The 22922-nt window shown below is 42.0% G+C and overlaps 1 protein-coding gene and 1 pseudogene across 3 annotated transcripts in view; both read left to right on the forward strand.

Moving 5' to 3' along the window:
* MST1 (macrophage stimulating 1) overlaps positions 1-6794 on the forward strand; it is a 30873-nt gene extending 24079 nt beyond the window's left edge. For both annotated transcript variants that reach the window (XM_020789167.3, XM_072989826.2), the window contains exons 16-18: positions 687-793; positions 4916-5055; positions 5395-6794. In XM_020789167.3, the coding sequence (XP_020644826.3) occupies positions 687-793; positions 4916-5055; positions 5395-5556 (409 nt within the window). In that variant the 3' untranslated portion in view covers positions 5557-6794. The remainder of the gene's footprint in view (positions 1-686; positions 794-4915; positions 5056-5394) is intronic.
* Positions 6795-9189: 2395 nt separating this feature from the next.
* Positions 9190-10446, forward strand: LOC110076725 (taste receptor type 2 member 4-like; annotated as a pseudogene). The gene has a single exon (XR_013541775.1). The product of XR_013541775.1 is annotated as a taste receptor type 2 member 4-like (transcript).
* The last annotated feature ends 12476 nt before the right edge of the window (positions 10447-22922 follow it).

A 22922-nucleotide genomic window follows, 5' to 3' on the forward strand; every position in this document is an offset into this window, starting at 1 on the left:
GGCTTTATAGGTTAGAACCATCATTTAAAAGGGTGCCCAGAAACAGATCAGCAGCCAGTAGAGCTGCTAGAACAGGGACGTTATGTGTGCTGCCCCAGTTAGCAATCTGGATGTTGTTTTCTGGACCCAACGAAGTTTTCAAACGCTTTTCAGAAACAGCCCCATATAGAAAATGTTACAGCATTTATACACATGGATCCTTACTATCTACTACACATTTCAAGTTGGGAATCTGTAACCTGTTTCCTTTTATAGTGCTATACACTAATGGGGTGGTATGTATAAACAAACAAATTGAGAAAACTGTCCCACTGATGTGAAGAATCCAAGTGGCTGCTGTAGAACCTTCCGTGTTTGGGAGGTAAATGCAGAACATCTCTCAAAAACATATATCTAATACACACGAAGCTCCCTGCTGCACATCACAAGGAGTTGGCCTATGTGCCATTTTCAGAGGGTTGCTGCCTTAGACCTGATGACTGTGTGAATCAGTCCTGATCAAGAATGAACGTTAACAGCAGAACATAGGTCGATCCAATGCAGGACATTGTCTACAGAAAACCAGCTTGCCATGGGTGTAATGTCAGTGCAGTCATTAATTTTAAGTGCCAACCAGCTACGCAAAGCTTAAAAGAACATGGGCCCCAAATGTAAAGATTTTAAATCATCTTTTCTTTCCTCTGCAGGCCAGCAACTCTGAATCGACGTGTAGCACTGATCTGTCTCCCACCTGAGCGTTACATTGTGCCTGTGAATACAGAGTGTGAAATCGCAGGATGGGGTGATACCAGAGGTACACTGAACAAATGCATGCTGACTTGAGAGCTTGGCTGGATTAGTTACAGGGAGTAATCTTGTCTTCAGCCCTGGTCACACAAGGGAAATGTTTTCTAATTCTTCCGATACTTTCCATGCCTCTGTTGTACTGAATCGTGGTCATGTGGTTTATATCCCAGGACTAACATCCCAAGAACGTTTAGCAGTACCAACTTATTTCCTCCTATATGAATTGTTTTATTGGGAACTTATAATATATTTATAATATATTTATAAATACATCAGTATTTCAGAAACAAGTCATCCTATAAGGTGCATGAGCACACTTGACTCTGCCCCCCCTCCACACAGCTTTCCTCCTCCCCCTTTCACCCACCACTATCATTTTCAGCCCCTTCCAGTTGCAACAGAACCCCAGATTGGGGGGGGGGCAGACTTGCATATGAGGGAGTGGAAATTAGAAGAAGCATTGATCAAGAAGGAGTTTCTGTTTATGAAAGTGTCCTTCTGTTGCAATGGCTGCCCCTGCAGAAATGCATTGCGCACAATGGACTTGGGATATCTGGGCAGCAGTACTGGCAATCCCCCCTCCCCCCGGTGACATTGGCATACCAAGATTTCAGTGTATCTTCCCACAGGAAAAGAAAATTATTGCTCGCCAGTAATGTAATGGTGGCGCCTCCCCCATGACATCAATGTGTTGATGTATCGGGTACAAAATATTTTTTGAAAATAATGTGCACACTGCAGTAATGATGGCCATCTTCCTGGCTTCAATTCTGAAAAGAAGCAGGGCAGGTTGTGCACAAACGCAATCTCGGTAAGGAATGTACCGATACAACAAAGGTACAGAATAATACAACCCTCCTAGCAATGGGGAAATGTTCCACAGTTACACCACTAGCCAGGAAAATGTCTTAGTCTTGACTCTCTGTCATGTGACCAGGAAAAAAAATCAACACAACTAGTGGATAACTATGTAACATTTCCCTTGTGTGACCAGGGCCTTGGTTGCTTTGAAACCATTTGGAACAGTGGGGCTTGATTAGATCCCTCCTTCCATTCTCAAGGAAGTACTCCAGTGGCAGTTTAGTTAACCACATGTTGGTGTTGCTCTGTTTGGTCCGTTTGACCATAGTGTGCCCCTCCCCTTCTCACTCCCTACTTCTTGCCTTTTCTCTTTGAATAGATGTCTGCCCGGTTGGAAAACAATCTGCTTCCATTTGCTTGTGGGTAGGCTGGATTTTTATATACACAAAGAGAGGGAGTATGGTGTGTCATGTTTCAGCCTTGGGTTTCTCCTTCTAAAAAATTAATCTTTGGAAAGTGCTGTAAGCACTTAAGGGATGCAGTGCAATAGTGAGAAAGTATTTTTAATAAAAAATAAAATTGATACTAAAATACAGTACCGTTTTTAATTTCAGATAGGACCAAGGGACTAATCACAGTCATGGCCAAACTATACCCAACTTTGCACATCACCGTTGACATGTAGAAAGACACACACACATCCTGCCAACCTCATACTGGAGTGATCTAGGCAATCAAGAAAACAGTGTTTATGTGGAACAGTCCTAATTGTTCCAAATAAGCAGTGTGTTCTAATGTGAGATCAATCTGGGACAGATTGGTCCCCATTAGGGATGACAAGAATGCTGTATAACTCCAACCATTCTAGGAGGAGGCTACAGTGTTGGATAAACTCCCATGTACCTGGCTTTTAACTTGCTTCCTTGTGTTAAATACTGTGTTTATACAAAATTGATGAATTCCTCCTCTGGGTAGTTTACAATGTAAAATAATTACAAATATTATATCATAGCCTAACACGTTGCAGTATTAAGAAATCCTGCAGAAGGGAGGATTAAAGCTGACAAGTAAAAACTGGCAACACATGAGGCAATGGTTCAGAGCACAAAAATCACAATTTGGGGGGGGGGGAGAGAATTAAGTAAAACATTCAACTGATGTTGAAAAAAATGAGGTGCCAAGTCACCCTTTCTGGAGATGGCATTTAACAAACAGGATGCCACCACTGAGAAGACCATCCTCCTGTTAGCCAACTCATATCACTTTACTTGGGAAGTCACCCATAATAGGGACTCTGAAGATTGTGAAGTTTGGATATGTGGGAGGAAGTTACTCTTTCAGTTTTAGATGAGATCTAGACTTTAGACTAATCCTGTATCTAGAAAGCAGTGCTACCTCAACGTCTGAACATCTGAGTGAAAGAGCCTGTTAATTCTTTCAGCTCCACGTCTTTCATTTCACTGACTTTGTTTTAGCTGTATGAGACTCCAGTCCTGCACCTTATTTCTTCACCGAAGATTGCAATGACCCAATATTGCAATGGATGGGGGCACCTGTATAAGCACTCTCACTCTCTACATTCATTGTTGTATTTTTTTAAAAAAGGGAAGTTCTTCTGTCTGTGCCCAAAGAGAATAGAAGTGTGTTTTGCAGGTAGTCTTGGAAAGAAAGGCAGGCAAAGCCAGATCACATCTTTGCCCACATAACACAGATTCTTGAATGGATTAGTCTAGTTTAATATAAAATGTCTTCTTTCTGGTGGATAGATGATTGTAGCCGCAGGTTCCTATGACTGTTAGTCATAGGAGAGGGATACAGAGGGGACGGAAAGAATTTAATTAAGTGGATTTCACCACCACACATGTCAAGAATCACTAAAATGTAAACATGTGCTTTCTTTTGTAAGTCTGATTACAACATTCGCACATTACAAAGAATGTATTGGAGTCAAAACATTACAAGAGGAAGCAATAGGATAGTCTTCAAATCTCTGTTTGCACCCCCATACCAAAGTTTTAAGGCCTTTAACAATTAAAACCAGTCGTTTGAACAAGGCCCAGAAATGTATTAGAAGCACACTGGTGGTCAAACTTATGGAAAATTTCTGTGGCCCCACTGTGGATCAACTGTCAAATTGTTTTTAAAGACAGCCACACTTGCAGTATTCAGCCAATAACTGGAACATGATTATGGTTTTCCATTCACTCTTCCAATTTTCAGATTGTTCTAGTATAGCTTCTCTCTATTGCTTCCATCTCTCCACAACTGTTTTCGCTCCTGCAGAACATTTTATTGGAAGTTGCATGACAGCTGGCATAAAAAAAGTTTGCTTACTTTCCCCCAACTTACCCTGCCTCAAAGTAGGGATGGAAATCCTTGTTTGCCTCAGGCTCACATGTGATAATAACTGTTCTCCTGCAAAAGAAAAGAATGAATAATCTAAATTAGATAAATTACATACATTTGCACAAATAATGCTTTAATAAGAATTGAATAACATGATGGTGGCTTCTATTTATTGTATGGAATTTTAATGATTTAGATGCATTAGAAGGGTTTCTTTTTGTCCTTCTAAACCATCAGTCAGTTGTTTTGTGCTTGTTGTGTGCGTGCATACTTTGCTTTTCAATTATAGTAACAGGACACTAGTTCGGTACATAGATCATCTGCAATCATCAGGGAGACATTGATGAGGTAAATAAATTAGCTGAAGGCAATAGTAAAAGAGGAAGACCAAATATGAGATATATTGAGTCAGTAAAGGAAGCTATAGCCTTTAGTATACAGCATGGCTATTAATGACAGGACCTTCTAGAGGTCACTCATTCATAGTGTCTCCTTTAGTTAGAAGCAACTTAATGAGAAACAATGGTGAGGAAGGAAATAGTGTCTGTTGTCTGGTTCTCACCTGGAAGCCAGGAACTTACAAGGCTGGAAAATTCCTTTTTGAGGTATTTTGTTGAGTTGAGGCAGTCTGAATCGACAAAACCAATGAATTTAATTATTCCTAATATCCGTATCTCGAAGTACACATGGGCTGTCTTTTGTGATATAGCTTAGCATTGGTGGAAGTCTTCTGGTACACATTCCTGACTCCTTTTACACACTCCATCGTCGTTGTCAAGTCGTGTCCGACTCTTCATGACCCCATGGACCAGAGCACGCCAGGCCCTCCTATCTTCCACTGCCTCCCAGAGTTGGGTCAAATTCATGTTGGTTGCTTCGATGACACTGTCAACCATCTCATCCTCTGTCGTCCCCTTCTCCTCTTGCCCTCACACTTTCCTAACATCAAGGTCTTTTCCAAGGAGTCTTCTCTTCTCCATAGGTACTGGTAATGACAATGTCCTCAATGTGGCCAAGCTACCTATCATGAGCAATCAAGAATGCAACATCTCACTCCGAGGTCATCTGAAGGAGAGCGAGCTGTGTACATCACCCCTCTTTGTGAGTGTGGGGGCCTGTGAGGTAAGCAAGGGAGGAACTGGGGGTGTGGAGTGAAATTAACTTAGAAATTATTTGATTGGCAGGAGACAAACAAGCTATTGGAAAAAGAAAAGAGAGCACTATGAAAAGTCTAGGTAGATTATCATAAGGAAATAGTTTTCTGTGAAAAGATGTAGAGGATAAGATTGAAAAATGAAAGCATTTCATTACTAGGGCAGATGTGGGCTTCAAATATCATTGTTGAAAGAACATCTAGGGAAAAGAAACCATCTTGTGTACACTGATGGCAATGCTTTGTTCTTCAGTGTAGCTCCTGCTTTTGTTTATACAGATCTTGTTTTGTGTTCTTTACTATTACAGGGTGACTTTGGAGGCCCTTTGGCTTGCCTGACACATAACTGCTGGGTATTAGAAGGTGTGATCACCCCTTCCCGGGTATGTGCTCGCAAGGACCGACCTTCAACCTTTATTCGTGTCTCCCTCTATGTTGACTGGATCAACAAAGTGATGAAGCTGAGCTGAGTTTGCTGAATCCAGCTGAGACAGAACTCCACCCTGCCATTCTTAGTGTCACCCAGGAATGGTCATTGTACCAAAGGACGGCCTTTCCTTGAAATGCCAGATTCTTCAGCAAGGATCAATATGACCAAGTGAGAAGATATTTTTGAAGTCAGGCTGTGAATTTTGAGGGAACTTGTATGTACAGACCCTTCTTTTGAAACGCATGGAGAGAGCTTCAGAGCCAAGATATGTGGAATCAGTTCACACCTGCTTCCAAAAGAATACTGTAGCTTTCATTGTTGAAACACAATGCAGCAAAAGAACAATACAGTGCTATGTTCATTTGATATTAATATATTGCATTTAAAATAGTTTCAGAATCTTCACTTGTGGAAGAATTCCCTCTCTTTTAAGGGGCTCTTTTATGCTACCACACTTTAGGAGCCTTTTGTATGTATGAACTATACAGTGAGAGATTTCCTAATCCATTTTATCTATTCTTTTCCCCCTTTTTTGTTAAAAATAGTTTTTAAGGCCTCATTATTAGCATTATCAATAATATAATAAAACCAGCAATTATTCATTCCATTAGAGTAAGAGAGGGGGCTTTGTTGTACAGTTTAAAGAGCTATATTAATTCTATAAAAATTCTCACCTCTCATTAGCAAATTCTTTTCTGTGCCAACTAAGTGGTAAACATATATTACCAATATGAACAGTTGCTGTGCCTAACACAGAAGGTTCTGATCAATAGATTGAGAGTCCCTATTGCTGCCATATTATTGGAGCTAAGTGGTGCTGGACATAACCAGTGCCTGGGCTGCTGAAGGCCCCTTAGTTAGTTATTAGTAGCACTGTTTGCACTCTTGATGTAAAGTTCTAGGTTCAAATACATCAAGGACCAGATTGTCATTTGAAGCAATTACACCGCTGAGTCTCATGTTTTGGCACTTTGGAACCTAATGTAAATAATAAATAATAATGTTCCATCAAGTCAACTATGACTTACAGTGACCCTTTTCAAGGTTTTCCTGGTAGAAAATACTACCTGGTTTTGCTATTTATCCTCCTGATTATATTGTATTATTATTATTATTGGAGATTTTAATTGTTGTTTTAAGTTGCTTGTGACCAATATATTGTGAGCCGCCCTGAGTCTCCTGTCTTTTTATCCCGCCCTAGACTCCTGTCTAGAAGGGCAGGATAAAAATCCAATAATACATAAATACAAATAAAATAGATATTATGAAAGGTCCCAACTTAACTGGAAAAGTTATATTCTGTGTGGCTATGTTGGCTGTAGGGGTGGGGTAGGATCTGAGAGTTGAAATCTGAAGAAGATACTGTACATTTCTTTCCAGTGAGTATTCAACTGTGTACCTGGGTGAAGGGAGAGAGGTAAAAAGACCACCCTGCAAAACAGCATTCTAGGGATGGATGAAGAGCTAGGTGGGACCACCTAATTTCTGAACCCAGTACAAGCTGAGTTACAGCTTGGCTAGACAGCTAAATTGGAGGAAGCTGAATCAGGCTAAATAAGATCGCTTGCAAGTTGCACGGAGGTACAGTATGCCGTTTGGTGTGATCCTTGCATCCACATGGCATATGCATCTCAGACAACCCTATTTGGACTGCTTTACTTTAAAAGGAAAGAAAGAGGAAAGGCAGCAGGAAAAAAGAGAGAGAAACACACACACACACACTACCCTTTGTTTGCTCCCTCCTCTCCTTCCAGAAGAAAGCTTACAATCTAAAAAAAACCCTGAAAGGTACAACAAGGGATGTGTATTCTTTTGGGGCATATGTAAGTAGCTATTATTTAAAAAGGGGCGGGGGAGGAACACAGAGGACCGTAGGAATTTTAAATTTCCCAGTATTGTGGAGTGGCTGTCTGCTTAACCCACTTAACAATATTGGGAAATTGAAAGCAGCTAGGTTCTGACACAAGAACAGGTCAAATTGAGTACAAGAATGGATCTGTGCGAGAGAAAGAATTTGGGGGAGAGGAGAAAAAAGAGCGGGGCAAAGCTGGATGTGTTTGCTGCTTCCAAATGGTAGAGGGAAACCCCAAAGCCAGCTGGTTCACCTGAAGCCTGAGAGAAAAGCACCAGGGAGGTAGAGCACCAGGGAGAGTGGGAATGCATACAGAAAGAGGATCCCTGGTTTGGCAAGATTGTGGCTTTTAGAAATCCCAAGTGGAGGCAGAATGTCTCTGTAATTCCTAAAACAACTTCCTTTTGGGAGAAAGGAAAAGAAGAAAGAGATGATGACAGATCCAGGATAAAAAAGGGACCAAAGGTGTCAACTCCCACTAATTCATCTTGGCCCAAAATGTGGCTTGCCAGATTCCCAGGCACCTTGAGAAGAGAAGGGTAGGGAAGATTCACACAATAGTCTTCATTGTCCTCATATAAGCTATCCTTGCTGTGGCCACTCCTGCCTGGGGATCCACCCATGGACTGAACAGGAAATTGGACTGAGTTTACCTGGGCAAGGTTGAAAAGTCAATTGTTTATTGACTTGTTGACTTAATTGTTTAACCTTGGCTCAATTGTCATGTTACTCTTTTTTAATTAACCCAGTTGATGCTACTGAAATAAAGCCTCATGTACTGGAAAAGAATATGGAAGAAGGGTTCTCCGCCAACACAGCAACCGTTCAGGGGACTGCACAGTGGTGCCCAACGTGGAGCCTTTTCACTTCCACCAGGCACAACAGGCCCCAAAGAGGGAAGAACTGTTAAAGTTAGGCAAACAGTGGAACAACAATGGTTTCAGTAAAAGTGCTAACCCCATGGAAACAGTTGTAAATCCTGCAAAGCACCGTTTAAGTTTGTGAAACAGTGGTCAGGCCAGCAAAACACAGCTCCGTTTTTTGTTGGTTATTTAAAGTGTAAGCACTTTAAGAAAAAGACTGAACAAAAGAAAATGACGAGAAGCCGAATAGGGAACCCTTGCAGGTGACATTGGCCGGCCCTGTGGGGCAGTGGTTCCTCAAACTTGTGCTTCATAAGACAGTAAAGGAACCCAAACGTAAAACACTGTACCAAATTATAAAGAACTTAAGGTCACATTCTCTCAAATTGGCATAGCATAATCAAGTTTCTAGATTATTAGAATAAGATTGCTATAACTTCTAACATTTATTTATAGAAATAACATTACACTTGCATTCCAGTGTGAGACTCAATATGAGAGGGACCCACCAATCTCCCTGGACTTAAAAATCAAGTATGACAACTAAGCACAGATTTTTCTCAGAATGTTGTGGGCAATGATGTCCTCCGACTGAATAAATAATAGGAAATCAATCCACTTCGAAGCACCAAAATCTTCTTCTCCATTAGTAGTTCTCAGTGTTTGGCTCCCTCTGATAACTGGCCATGCTAAGTGTGCTTTGAAGAGGTGAAATCCAAAATATTTAGAGGGTGAACAGCACAGAGGCTTGGTTCTACATCAAGCAACCACTATAGGCCAGTACAGAGCAGAAACTGATTTACATGCACAGTGTGCAATGAACTGGCGAGAAACGTGTCATAGTTCCAATAAAAAAACAAAGGAAGTTCCCTATAGTCTGTCTCTGTATCATTCATTATGAAAATCAGTGATACAAGAGACCCATTCATTTGCACACTCTGACAAATAGGTTGTCATACTAATTCCCAGTTTATTTAAAGTGTGTGCCACAAATCAGCTACCTCAACTTTCCATCTCAATTCTCTAGCTTTGGCTGGACAACTGAAAACCATCTTTATAGCAGGGTGTGCAAGACTCAGGCAATCAAGAAAGATGTCTTCTCCCCAAATCAGTGCCCTTTTGGTAGCTCGGATTATCTTGTCCCTCGGAGGGATCATCTCCAATAGCTTCATAATTGCAACGATGATCAAAAAATGGGCTAAATGCAGGAGACTTGCTTCCAATGACCAGCTGCTTCTGAGTCTGGGTCTGTCCAATTTCTGTGCCTCAGTTTTAGAGATTATATTCTACCTTCCTCGCTTCTGGACAGGGATATTGCTTCTATTTCCACCACTCTACTTCTTTTCCTTCATTGTGGTCATGTCCAGATTCTGATTCACTGCCTGGCTGTGCATCTTCTACTGCATCAAGACCATGAGCAGCACCCACCCTCTCTTCATCCAATGCAAACTGAGAATATCGTGGTTAATTCCTCGGCTTATTGTGGGGTCCCTGCTCATCTCCATCTTCATCTTCCCATTTAGGAATGTTTTTGTACAAACCCAAATGAATATAACAATAAATGCAACAAACGGCATTAAAGAAATTGCACCATATGGCTTTACTTTGCCTCTTGGGGGTATCTTTTTTGTTGTAGCTTCTGGCTGTCCGCTTCTTGTTGTTTTACTTTGTTCCATCCTGGTTGTTGTCTCACTCTGCAAGCATATCCGGCGAATGACAGATAAAGAGTCCCATTTTCAGGGTTTCCAAACAGAAGGTCACATCAAGGCAGCCAGGCAGTGCTCTCCCTTTTGTTTATTTATATTTCATTTTATGTTGCCCATACCTTATCTATGACAATGGATTGGGCTGATAATGGACGCATCTTTGTCACAATAGCTATGACAATGTACTCCCCCGCTCAAGCTTTCATTCTGCTGATGGTTAATCCTAAACTAAAGCAGGCAGCAGCTCGAATACTAGAAAGAACAAGGCCTTGACCTCTGAGGACAGAATGAATGTGAGATTTATTCCCAGATTTATCCTTGCAATACAAGCTTTCATTGATACAACTGGGAACTTTCCGACAATTGGGAATATCAGTCTTGAGAAGAAGTTAGTTCTAACTGGAGAAATTATAGTGATCAATAATGAAGAAGAACGGATGAAAGTAAATTGAAAAGTGCTATGACAAAAGGAGTTACAATTGGTGTGTATGGTTCATGAAAGACAAAGGGAAGAGAGATCTGAGAAAAATAATAACCAATATATAGACAGGCCAAAGTTTTGCAAGATGAAGCTCAAAGAGAATAAGTGGTTAGGGCTATTTAAAGCATGCTGGATTAGCTGAAAGGCAACCCCCCCCCCAAAAAAAACCCCAACACCACCAACTCTGACATTGAGCTCTAAAAATTGAAGTTGGAGGAGTTAAGTGTGCGAGTAGAAATGGGAATGGATAATGAGGATATAGGAAGCCCTTGACATTCATACAAAGAACCTGTCCAGATTTCAAAAATGGGATAAAATCAAAGCCCTTAACATCAGTTTTGAAAAGGTTTGCCTTCCTTTCGGAATCCCCAGTGATTCGTAGAATATGGTTCACCTCTTCTTTCTGATCTGTGGATATTTAAACAGTGACTATGAAGACTGATCAGTGCTCTGTAGGTTTTGGATTAGGAACTCTTTAAGGAGAGAGTCGGAGAGAGTTTAGCTTGACCATTGAATGAAATTTGAAAGACTTGAGTGAAATCAGGAAAAAGCCTGGATACTGTACTCAAAAAGGATTGTCAGCTGGGCTGCCTGTTATCTAGACAGTTACAAGATTTTGGTGGGAAAACCCATCCAGATGTAATCAATTCCAATACAGCTGAAGCAGTTTTATTTGACCATCCTGAAAGAACAAGGATGGGCGGTGGTCAAAATTCCCTCTAATTTTCCGCTAGTGCTAGATTGGGGGGGGGGAGCTGCCCCACTCACACAAAGGTTTGACTGACCAGAAGGAAATGAGTGGAAACGCTGGCTCAGCTGCACAGCCTCATGGTTTAGAGGGAACATTGGTGGTGAAGGGTAAAATGTCTGAAACTGTAGCATGCATTGCCAGATCATGGGCGGCAAAGCTACGGGCATGAATGGAATAATTTTTGCCTTAAGTTTTGATAGTGGATGTTTTTGGTAACCTGAGCTAAGAATTTGATCTTCCTGAAAATAATTAGTTTAAACCAACCCTGATTTTTAGCAAGAATTTTGAGGAAAACAAATGCTGTTTCTGACACAAGAAAGTACATACTAAATGAATTTCTAGAGCTCAATTTCATTGTTGTTTTTCTTTTGCCTTTCAGCAAAGGACTGCTGCATAGCTCAACAGTTAAGTTTAGGAGTCAAAATTGGGAGTTCAATTCCCCACTGAGCCTCCTTGACTGGGACTGGACTTGATAATTCATAGGGTCACTTCTAATTCTGCAACTCTAAGATGATGATTAAATTGTCCTGTGTGGAATAAAAAAAACTACCCGACAGTAGAAGGGCAGAGGTAGGGGTAGCAGTTTTTTTGACATTAAAGGCTCCCCCCACAAGTCCCAAGTCTCCCAAAGTTTCCCCTAGGTTGAAAGAAATACGTAGGGACCAAGATTCTGGCCACTGGCTAGTCACATAAAAATGTTTGTTTCTTGCAAAACAATTGGCTCAGACAGTGACTGCATGTTTTGCCTTATATCTCAGGTTCTGTAAGGGTTAGGGACTTAGCTTAGAAAATTAAGGATTGCAATCAGGTCTAGCTGATGGGTTGAAGAGACAACCAGGTGGCATGTTTACAATCTAGGTAAAGCTCAATCAACTGCACAGAATGGCAACCCTAGTCTGGTGCTCACAGAGTACTGTAATTAGACCTGAACTGGTTAAAGCAAGACAATATCTAAAAGGCCAGTGCTGTACTAATAAAAGCTGGGGTTCCTGTGGCAGAAATTGACATCATGCGTGAACGGTGGTCTGAAAAGTGGAAAGTAACAGTTTGGTATGATATACCAGCTAAAACATTGTTGGGGGACAACTTTTCTTAACACATGGAAAAATAGATACGCTGGCTGACTGTGAGAAACAGGCCCAGAGTGATTCCATGACAACCGAGTCCTCTGTGCAGTCGTAGGCAGGAACTGTAGCCTCATCAGCAGGCAGCAAGCTAGAGAAAATTTGTTTTATTGCTGTCCCAAAGAGTCACATGGCTCTGTTGGCCTGGCTTGGTACGAAATACCACTGTTTTGATAAAAATTGCCATCTCAGCCAGACAGTAACAGATACTATCGCTGCACTGGAGTGCAACAAATGATATTGGACAGCAGAGCAAATCATCATTCTACAAGGCTATTCTAAAAATTGGGGCTTCCCAAACAAAAAATTACGACATTGAAACTGGACTTTGGATAAGCACCACATTTGGCAGTTACCCATTCAATTCTTACATGGGGTGCTGTTTGCAGCCTGATAAATCAAAGAAGGGAGGAAAGACAGCAGCTATCTCCTTGGTTTTCTTTCCAGGTGACTCTATGCCTGGGACATTAAACCAGGAGAGTATGGGATGACAATCAGAGACGTCTAATGGGCAACGGGCAGGGCCTTGCCTGATGGACAAGAGTGCAGCAGTCTTCACTCTGGTCCACCTGGCAAAGATAGCTTGAGTGCTCTAGCAATTCTCTGGTGGTCTTCTCTGTGGCTTCACCCACCTGTCAATAATTTAAAAAAAAAGACTTTAGGGGTGCAGAGGTGCTGCCATAAAAAGGAAAACTGCTTTTAAAAGGTGCTTCAGAGGTGCACTAAAAGTGAAAACACAGTTTAAAAACTACAGCTTTACATTACAGTACAGTACAGTTTGTTTTGGTACAAAGCTACTGATAAGACAGCAAGACATGAGTAACTTATTCATCATGTTTGCCAGATTCAGCGAGAAATGATAAACAAAGGAACAATGGTATAATATGAACAAATAACAAGAGAAAAAAATGAAGAGCATTTTAAAATGCCACAGGTTGTGATTTACCTATCATGTTAATTAACAAAGAAATACTGCAAAATATATGTGGACACTTGTGTTAGACAAAGGAGAGTAAACATATATTGCACAATGAAAGCTTTTACATAATGTTATATAAAAGGATAAAAATCTGCATGTTATTTTAGGCGGTTTGTTTATTTATCAGCAAGTGGAGAAGAGAAAGAAGGGTGTAATTTGTTTCATGAGGCTTTAGCCATGAATCTGTAAGAAGCAATTTTTATGAGAAAGGGTAAGAATTGATGTTATCTTATACAGTAGTACCATCTAATAGTAAAATAAATAGCAAGAAGCCACTACCCCAGTGGATCACTATATATGCTCTCCACTAGGGTAACAATACGCTACATATACCATTGGTAGGGTTGTTGTTTAGTCGTGTCCGACCGATAAGCTATCCCGCTAGAGTGCTATACCAATGATGTGCTAGCTTTGGCAATAAGCTGGGTTAGTTTGGTTTTTGCTAAATTATAAATATAGGATGAAAATACATAGAGTGTCATGGGACACAATGGGAGACACATGCCTTGTTTTCAATGAATTAAGAGACATTATATTCAGGGAGGAAAAGGAAACGTGTGTGAGAGAAGGAAACTGATGCCAGGAGAAGATACTTAGAGCAGCAGAAAGATAACAGTGTGGTACTGACAGTCAGCAATGGATTTTATATAAGACTGAGTGAGAAAAACATTTTTCTGTATGTGTTAATGACATGCTTAGAGACTTAGAAATATTTTTCATATTATATTTTCTTCGTATAACTCTGATATTTGTATTTGTATTTTAAAGGAAATATTTAAAGCTTTTAAAATTATATTGCTTTTCATTTTTAAAAGATGTATTCTAGAGTTGCATTCTCTACCTTCATAGGTTAAAAAGCTCCTGTATTTTATATTCAAACACAAGCTTATTTTTATATGTTTAAGCATTTGCACCTACAGCTTTGTTAGTAGCGGTAAGGATGGTTTTAAAGGCAACAGGCCTATGACTTTTCAAAAGTTACATGTTTTTAAATCTCTTTGGATTTTATGTTTTTCATATGGGACATAGGTAAAGTAGAAATAAAACTTAAAGAAAATCAACAAGTTTTGGCACTGTCTGGAATTATTGCAACAATGAAGATATAATAATATGGCTGCAAAACAGGCCACGGCTGTATTAGGATCCATTAACAGAAGTATAGTCTCCAAATTCTGTGAGGTAGTTCCTTTTTATTCAGCACTGGTTAGGCCTCAGTTCTGGACACCACACTTGAAGAAGAATGCCAACAAACTAGAACAAGTTCAGATGGCTCAGAAGAATATTACTGCAGGTGGTTAGCTGATATTTATAAATAACTCATTTATAAGGACCCTTGTGGCTCAGTGAGTAAATGGCAGTACTGCAGCCAGAACACTGTTCACAACCCAGGTTCAATCCCAGATAGCTGGCGCAGGGTTCACTCAGCCTTTCATCCTTATGAGATGAGTAAATTGAGTACCCAGCTTGCTATGGGTGGTGGTGCAATGTGGAACCTGCATAATGAAATTGTAAACCACCCAGAGAGTGTACTTTAAGCACTATAGAGCAGTATATAAGCAGCATGCTTTGCTTATTTGCTTTCTTAAAAAAACAAATGTCCAGTATATGAATCTGACATATCCCTGTGTTGCCAACAGGAAAAGAGATGCAGCACTTTACATAACAAATGGAAGCCTGGATGCTGACAACACCAATAGCAGAAGTCAAGATGGTCTACAGCAGGGGTCCCCAACCCCCAGTCCGCGGCCTGGTACCGGTCCGTGGCCATGGGAGAACCGAGCTGCAGAGACAGATCTCCCGCCCCCTGCTTCCACTCCCCCCACCCAGCCCACTGGCACGGCCCACCACCCGTACGCATGGGTGCCCCTCCGTGAGTGTGCCCTGCCCTTGCATGCATCTGTGCCCCACCCCTCCATGAGCACCCCCCACCCCTTTGTGCATATGCACGAGTGCGCCCCACCCCTTCGTGAGCATGCTTCACCCCCCCAATTGGTCCACAACTCAGAAAAATTTGGGGACCACTGGTCTACAGGATATCCCCTACCATCTACAAAGTAATACGAAAGAAGGAAAAATCCCAGAAGCAGACTCTTTTTTTTTCATCTGTAAACCACTTCTCACCTCAACACAACACAATGGTAGGCCTGTTTTTTATAAGAGTAAAATGCCAGCAGGAGAACAAACCTCTTCTCCAACCCAACAGCAAATATATAGGATATATAATGGCCAAAGTCCTACTGGGAGTTTACACCTGCCCAAGCAAAATCATGTAAGTCTTGGCAGCTAATAGAAGCTAAGTAATGAGGTGCTGGTGATATGCTAGCTACCCAACCCAGGACCTCATTAATCAGCTTCTATTAGCTGCTGCAACTTACATGTTTTTGCTTGCAATGAGATAAAATATCAATAGAATTTGGGCCAATATTCCCCTCCTCCAAAATGTAGACTTTAACAGTCTACATATGCCTGCACAGCATAGGTCACTGAAAACAATCAATTACAGTAAAAGTAAAAAATGGGGATTTGCATTCAAACCTGAAAACATTTGGAATTCACCAAATAATGCCATATTCAGATGTATGAGTGTATCCAAATCTGAATTTGATAGTTTTGAACATCTATAATAATACTTCCTAATATTCAGAGTCACATTTACTTCTATAGCATAAAAAGCAAAAGCTAATTTTCTGTTTGCTAGAGGAAAAGTAAAACCTATTTCTCAGGAGTTCTTTCTTGAGAAATGAAATCTAAAGATACTCTGGCACCAAGAACAGTGGGGGGAGAAAACTCAGTTTTTCCTGATTTGATTTGCCATAAGCTTCCTAAGGTAGCAGAGCTTGGGTGGAAAGCAAAACCTGACAATGATGTCTGCCTGCACCATGAAATATAGCAGCAGGCACAGACACCAGGATGTATTTTGTCATATTGGTTCTTTCCAATTGAAAGGCAGGCACAGCTGCATATAAATCTCCTGAGCACCTGCAGGGGGCACTGTCAGTCCATATTCTTTATGTCTGGCACCTGGATCTGAAGAAAGACTTATTGTCCTTAAGGTCAACCTACCATTCCTGAACTTCCTTGAAGAGAGAATGGCACACTCTGATCACTGTATTAGCTATGCCATGCTTCTGTATGCTGCCCCTTCCTTCTGCCTCTTTCATTCTTCCAACTTCTACTCCAAGACTGTGGTCACTCACTCACCTGTGCTGTGCCTCATGCTGTTGGCACAGTTTCCACCCACCTCAAGCTATCTGTTGCTGTGTTCTCTCCACCAATGCTGCCAAGGGTATCTGCTCACTCCCCAGTGCAACCCGTCCTCTGCTTCCTCCATGCTGCTGACATTTCCTGTTGGTATTCCTACTGTTCGGGGTTCAATCAGTATGCCCATTATAAAGGTAAAGGTCCCCCTTGACATTTTTAGTCCAGTCGTATCTGACTCTAGGGGGTGATGCTCATCCCGTTTTGCAAGCCGTAGAGCCAGCGTTTGTCCAAAGACAGTTTCCATTGTCACATGGCCAGCGTGACTAGGGAACACCGTTTTACCTTCCCACCGAGGTGGTACCTATTTATCTACTCGCATTTACATGCTTTCAAACTGCTAGGTTGGCCATTATAGTCATTTTCTAATACCTAGGCACTGCTGACTGTGTACTTTTTTTGCTTGGCACAATCACTGTTTATGTTTTTTAAAAAATAATGACTACATAATGTTCATATTGACCTTAACAGAGTTCCAGATAGCTGGACATTCCACATTTTTTAAAATTCAGAAGGCAGTAACTCAACATTCCGAATTCTAAATTCAAATGTTGGTGCTACTGCACATCTGTAGTGGAAAGTACAAAGCTAATTTTGCAGATAATATACACAGACCGCAAAAACTAGTAATGTAAGATCCATGCAATGCAAAGAAAAATTCAGCACGTCAAAGCAGCAGTGCACCTTCACACTCATTTTCTCAGTGGAAAACAGTATAACAGCGCCTTCAGTGTGGCTCAACATTAAAAAACCTGTAATCATACACTAACTCTTGAAAGAATTGGCATTTTAAAGAGTCAAAGAGAAGAATAAACTTTCAGATACAACCAGAGGAGTGCAAATAAAGAATGGGTATAGTTACCACTACTGTGCTAGATCAGGAAAACGGTTTTTATAAGACAAAACCCAGATATAATTTGACAAATAAATAAGCATCAATTAAAGGCACAATCCTATGTATAGTTCCTTAAGATACGAGTAGGTCCTGCTATTGGACATAGTATTGTAATATACAAATTGTAATATGCACACCCAGATGCTCTCACATGCTGGACAACCCTTTTGAGTCCCATTGGGTGTGGTCCTTGAGGTCTGTTGCCACGTGGATGACCAGCCCTCCCTCCCTTGGCAGAGGGGCTTACCAAGACCTGGGCAACAGAAAGTGTTTTTAATGCTGAAACTGGCAGGGAGGAATGAAAGAAAGACAACAGCCCCAGCTTCCAGGGCAGGAAAAAAAAGATATGTGCTGAGTGGCACCAACCAGTTTTGCTGACCAATTAGAATGAAAAAACAAAGCTACTCTGAACAATAGGTTTGTAAGCTCAGGATCCTATGTGTGGTTTCTTTTTATGTTCCTGCCCCCATTAAACTGGTGGCATGACATTTATGAAATAGTATATAAAGGTGTTTTATACAGCAGATTTCCCACACAGTACACCAAGAGCACTTTTGTGTGCATGTGTGTGTGTTTGAACACTAAGTTGTTATTCCCATTGAGGTATGGAAAAAAGAGTAAGAATGTTCAAGAACGTGGAAAAGGCTCCTATGTCAAGCCAAATAAACCTTTAGGTGTGATCACAGCAATGCAAATGGAGATAAGATACAGTTACCGTTGTGCTCTATCAAGGACACATCTTTGCATTTTCCTTTCTGTAAACAGCGGTAAACAAATGCATGCACCTTTTGAGGAACTACGGAAATAAAACTGACAAACAAATCACACACAGGTTAGTGAGGGAAGGCTTGCCTGAAGAGGAATGTCTTTGTCTGCTTGTGGAAGGAGAGCAAAGATGGGGCCAGCCTAGCTTCATGTGGGAGGGAGTTCCAGAGTGTCAGAGAAACAACAGACTTCCCATCAGACGCACCTGTGAAGGTGGTGGGGCCAAGAGAAAGGCTTCCCTTGATGATCCTAACACCCAAGCTGGTTCATAATGGGAGTTATGGTCTTTGAGATAGCTTGAACCCAGGCCATTTACGGTTTTATATGTTAGAACCAGCACTTTGAATTGTTCCTGGGAATTGTGCCCAGCAGCCAGTGGAGCTGCTGTAACAAGGGGTTTATGTGATCCCTGTAACCAGACCCAGTCAGCAATCTGGCTGCTGCATTCTGGACCCATTGAAGTTTCTTGACACTTTCCATCAGCAACCCCATGTAGAACATGTCATAGTAATCCAGTTGGGAAGTAACTAGGGTGTGTATCACAGTGGCCAGATCAGATTTCTCAAGAAACGGATGTAGCTGGTGCACTCATTTTAATTGTGCCAATGCATTCTTGGCCACTGCTGAGACCTGGGCATCTAGGCTCAGGGACGAATCCAGGAGAACCCCCAAGCTGTGCACCTGTGTTTTTTCTATTTTATTCTATGAAGCAGAGATTGGCAGAGCTAGTCTTTTGGACTACAGCTCCCAGAACCTGTCAGCCAACAGTGATTGTTGTAGCTGAGAGATCCTCATTACTCTGTGGTGGCCACGGCAACTGTGGTTCACCCACCTGAGATCAATGGCGACAGACATATTCCACCTACTGTCCATATCGAACCTCCTATCTCAGAGCAACGGATCGATCCTTCATCCCGATATTCAGTCCCTGAATCTAACAGCTTGGAGGATACTCCCGCCTTCTGAAACATCTTAGACCAAGCTCAAAAGCCATCTACACAAAAGCTCTATGAAAATAAATGGAAATCTTTTAAGAAATTTACTGAATCAAAAAAAACTTAATAGCAACACCAGTTCCCCTTAAAACAATACCTTTATTCTCCACCTCTTCGATCTGGGACTATCACACTGCACCATGAAAGTTTATATATCAGCGATTGTGGCCCATCAACCATCTCACTCCCAATCAGCAAAACTCTTTGCACATCCCACTCTAAAAAGATTTATCAAAGGTCTTCAAAACATTTGACCCACAAGACAACAAATTGTGCCTCAATGGTCATTACAATTAGTTTTAAATTCCCTCACCAAACCACCTTTCGAACCAATGGCTAAATGCAATGAAAAACTATTGTCCCTGAAGACGGCCTTTCTCTTGGCAATAACATCTGCCAAGTGAGCCAGGGAATTGGCAGCTCTTCGATCAGACCCACCATACCTGCAATTTCATCCGGATAAGGCTACTATGTACTTTCATGTACCATTTCTCCCGAAAATTGTCTCTGAATTTCACCTGAATCAACCTTTAATTTTACCAACATTACTGTACTTCCATCTCCTTCTACATCCATTGAGCACATGCTCCACATGCTGGCCATCCGAAGGTCTTTAGCCTTCTATACCAACAGAACAAAAGCATTCAGGAAGTCCCCAAGACTATTTGTATGCTTCCAAGGTCCCCACAAGGGTGCTCCAGCATCATCACAAACCATATCTTGCTGGATAGTACAGACATTGGCATATGACCTTTCAAAAACAACTCCTGAACAATTGAAGGCCCATTCCACTAGAGCATTGTCAACATCAATGGCTCTGCATCCTGGAATAGAACTACCAAACATTTGCCAAGCAGTAACCTGGTCCAATCCATTGACCTTTGTGAAGCATTGTCACTTCGATGTCAGAGCTAAGAATGATGCTGCATTCAGCAGGGTGATCCTGACATCTCTGCTACCGTGACTTCCCACCATCCGATAAGTGAGCTTGTCAGTCACCCACTTGTGTGCATTCAAAGAGGCCACGGAGTAGAAAGAGAGGTTACCTACCTGTAACCATGGTTCTTCTAGTGCAGTGGCCCTCAACCTTGGGCCTCCAGATGTTCTTGGCCTACAACTCCCAGAAGTCTTCACCACTACCTCTGCTGGCCAGGATTTCTGGGAGTTGAAGTCCAAGAACATCTGGAGACCCAAGGTTGGGGACCACTGTTCTAGTGGATCTCTGTGAATTCACACAATCCCTCCCTTCCTCCCCTCTGTCTGTCATTTGTCTTCCAACATGCTACCTTGACCGCAGGAGACTATGGAAGGAACTGAGGGGAAGATTGGAGGGCAGAGCTTGCACTCGGGAGGAATGTCTCATTGTCAAGTCTTTTTTAAGCTCTAGAAACTTCTGAAACATCCTGCGCAGGCTCAGAATAACCTACTAGTGTGCATTCATAGAGGCCACGAAGAAGAACTGGTTTTGTAAGGATGAGAAATTTATTTTTAACTTTTGCATACTGCCTTGAGTTCCTTCCCTATGAGGAAGTTGGGATATAAATAAAGTAAGCAAACAAACAAACAAACAAGAGGTTTTCCTTCTGGTTGTTGTGGGTTTTTGGGCTCTTTGGGCATGTTCTGAAGGTTGTTCTTCCTAACGTTTCGCCAGTCTCTGTGGCCGGCATCTTCAGAGGACAGTGCTTTGTACTCTGGTTTTCCTTCTTTCAACTGCATTATCTCCAACTCCTGATATTTTGTTCAGATTAGGCGTCTTTCAGTCTCGAGAGACTATGGTAATGTGCACAGCATCTAGTGTGGCTGAGAAGGCCAATTTGAGAGTAACAGTCCATTCCACACTGAAGACAAATACAATCTGCCCCCTGTTCAGTTCCATGGTTTTGCTTGTTTTGGGACTGCCTCTTTGCCTCGGCCTGCTGTACAAGTGTCTCTTCAAATTGGGAGAGGCCATGATGCACTGCCTGCCTCCAGGCTGAACGCTCAGACGTCAAGGTTTCCCATCTGTTGAGGTCCATTCCTAAGGCCTTCAGATCCCACTTGCAGATGTCCTTGTATCGCAGCTGTGGCCTCCCTCTGGGGGGATTTCCCTGCACTAATTCTCCATACAGGAGATCTTTTGGAATCCAACCATCAGCCATTCTCATGAGATGCCCAAGCCAACGTAGACATCACTGTTTCAGTAATGTTTACATGCTAAAAATTCCAGCTCGTTCTAGGACTACTCTATTTGGAACTTTGTCCTGCCAGGTGATACCAAAAATGCGTTGGAGACAACGCATATGGAAGGTGTTCAGCTTCCTCTCCTGCCGTGCACGAAGGGTCCAGGACTCACTGTAGGACAGGGGTGTGCTCAGGACACAACTTCTATAGACCTGGATCTTGGTGTATGCCGTCAGCTTCTTATTAAGCCATACTCTATTTGTGAGTCTAGAGAACATGGTAGCTGCTTTGCCAATGCATATATCCAGCTCGACATCTAGGGAGAGAGTGTTAGAGATCGTTGAGCAAAAGTACACAAAGTCATGAACAACCTCCAATTCTTGCATGGAAATGGTAATAGAGGGAGGTGAGTCCACACCCTGGCCCATGGCTTGTGTTTTCTTCAGGCTGATTATTAGTCCAAAGTCTTGGCAGGCCTTGGTAAAACGATTCATGAGTTGTTGGAGGTCTTTAGCAGAGTGGGCAACAAACGCTGCATCATCTGCAAAGAGGAAGTCCCTCATGCATTTCAGTTGGACTTTGGTCCTCGCTCTTAATCTATAGAGATTAAAGAGCTTTCCATCTGTTCTAGTCCAGAGATAGACACCTTTTGTTGCAGTTCCAAAGGCATGGTTCAGCTTGACAGCAAAAAAGATCCCAAACAGAGTTGGCGCAAGGACACAGCCCTGTTTCACTCCACTTCGGATGTCAAAGAGATCTGACGTTGAGCCATAAAAAACTACAGTGCCTTTCACTCCCTCATGAAAGGACCTGATGATGTTGAGGAGACGGGGTGGACATCCAATCTTGGGAAGTATTTTAAAAAGGCCGTCCCTGCTAACCAAATCTTGTACTCACTAGGACAGACTTTATATCCTGCTAGAACTCTCCTCTTATCCTCGATGGCTGGCATCAACTCCTCCGAATGGGCTTCGAACCAGTCTGCCGTCTTTTTGGTCTTCTTGCCAAATGTGAACAAGGCGGTGTTATAAACAGTCTACTCAGTTCAGTGTCGATGACAGCTGTCTTGCGCACGTCGTCTATATCCTGCAGGTCATCAGAAAAGCCAGGGGTCATTGTCCAAACATTCCAGGTGCCCAACTTTAGGGCAGAAGTTTTCTTATGATTGTTGCATGGTGCAGGGTTATCGATCTGCTTGTCACCCTAAACCCCACATATCCTGTGAGATTAACAGACCATAACAAGGTGCAGTGACCTCTCCCATCGTCAGAAGTAGCCCCTGGTGTCATGCTCTACGCCAATCGAACAAAGACTTATCACCGGTAACTGCTACTTCCCATGTTGTTTTGACGCTGTATGCGAATCTGGAGTGTCCACTCCAGAGCACGAAGCCTGGGTAAAATATGGAGGAGAGGCTGTTACCCAAACAGCAAATCCCCCCTTTCCACATCACTGAAATAGTCCAATGGAAAGGCAAGAGCCAATACAACTGGTTCCAACAACGTCCAGGAGTTGCCAGAACAACACGAACTGCCTCCGGGACTCCGGTTCCAGATTTTGCCTCGAGGTTAACTCCT

Source organism: Pogona vitticeps, chromosome 2 (genome assembly GCF_051106095.1).
Source record: "Pogona vitticeps strain Pit_001003342236 chromosome 2, PviZW2.1, whole genome shotgun sequence".
NCBI classification, from domain to species: Eukaryota; Metazoa; Chordata; class Lepidosauria; order Squamata; family Agamidae; genus Pogona; species Pogona vitticeps.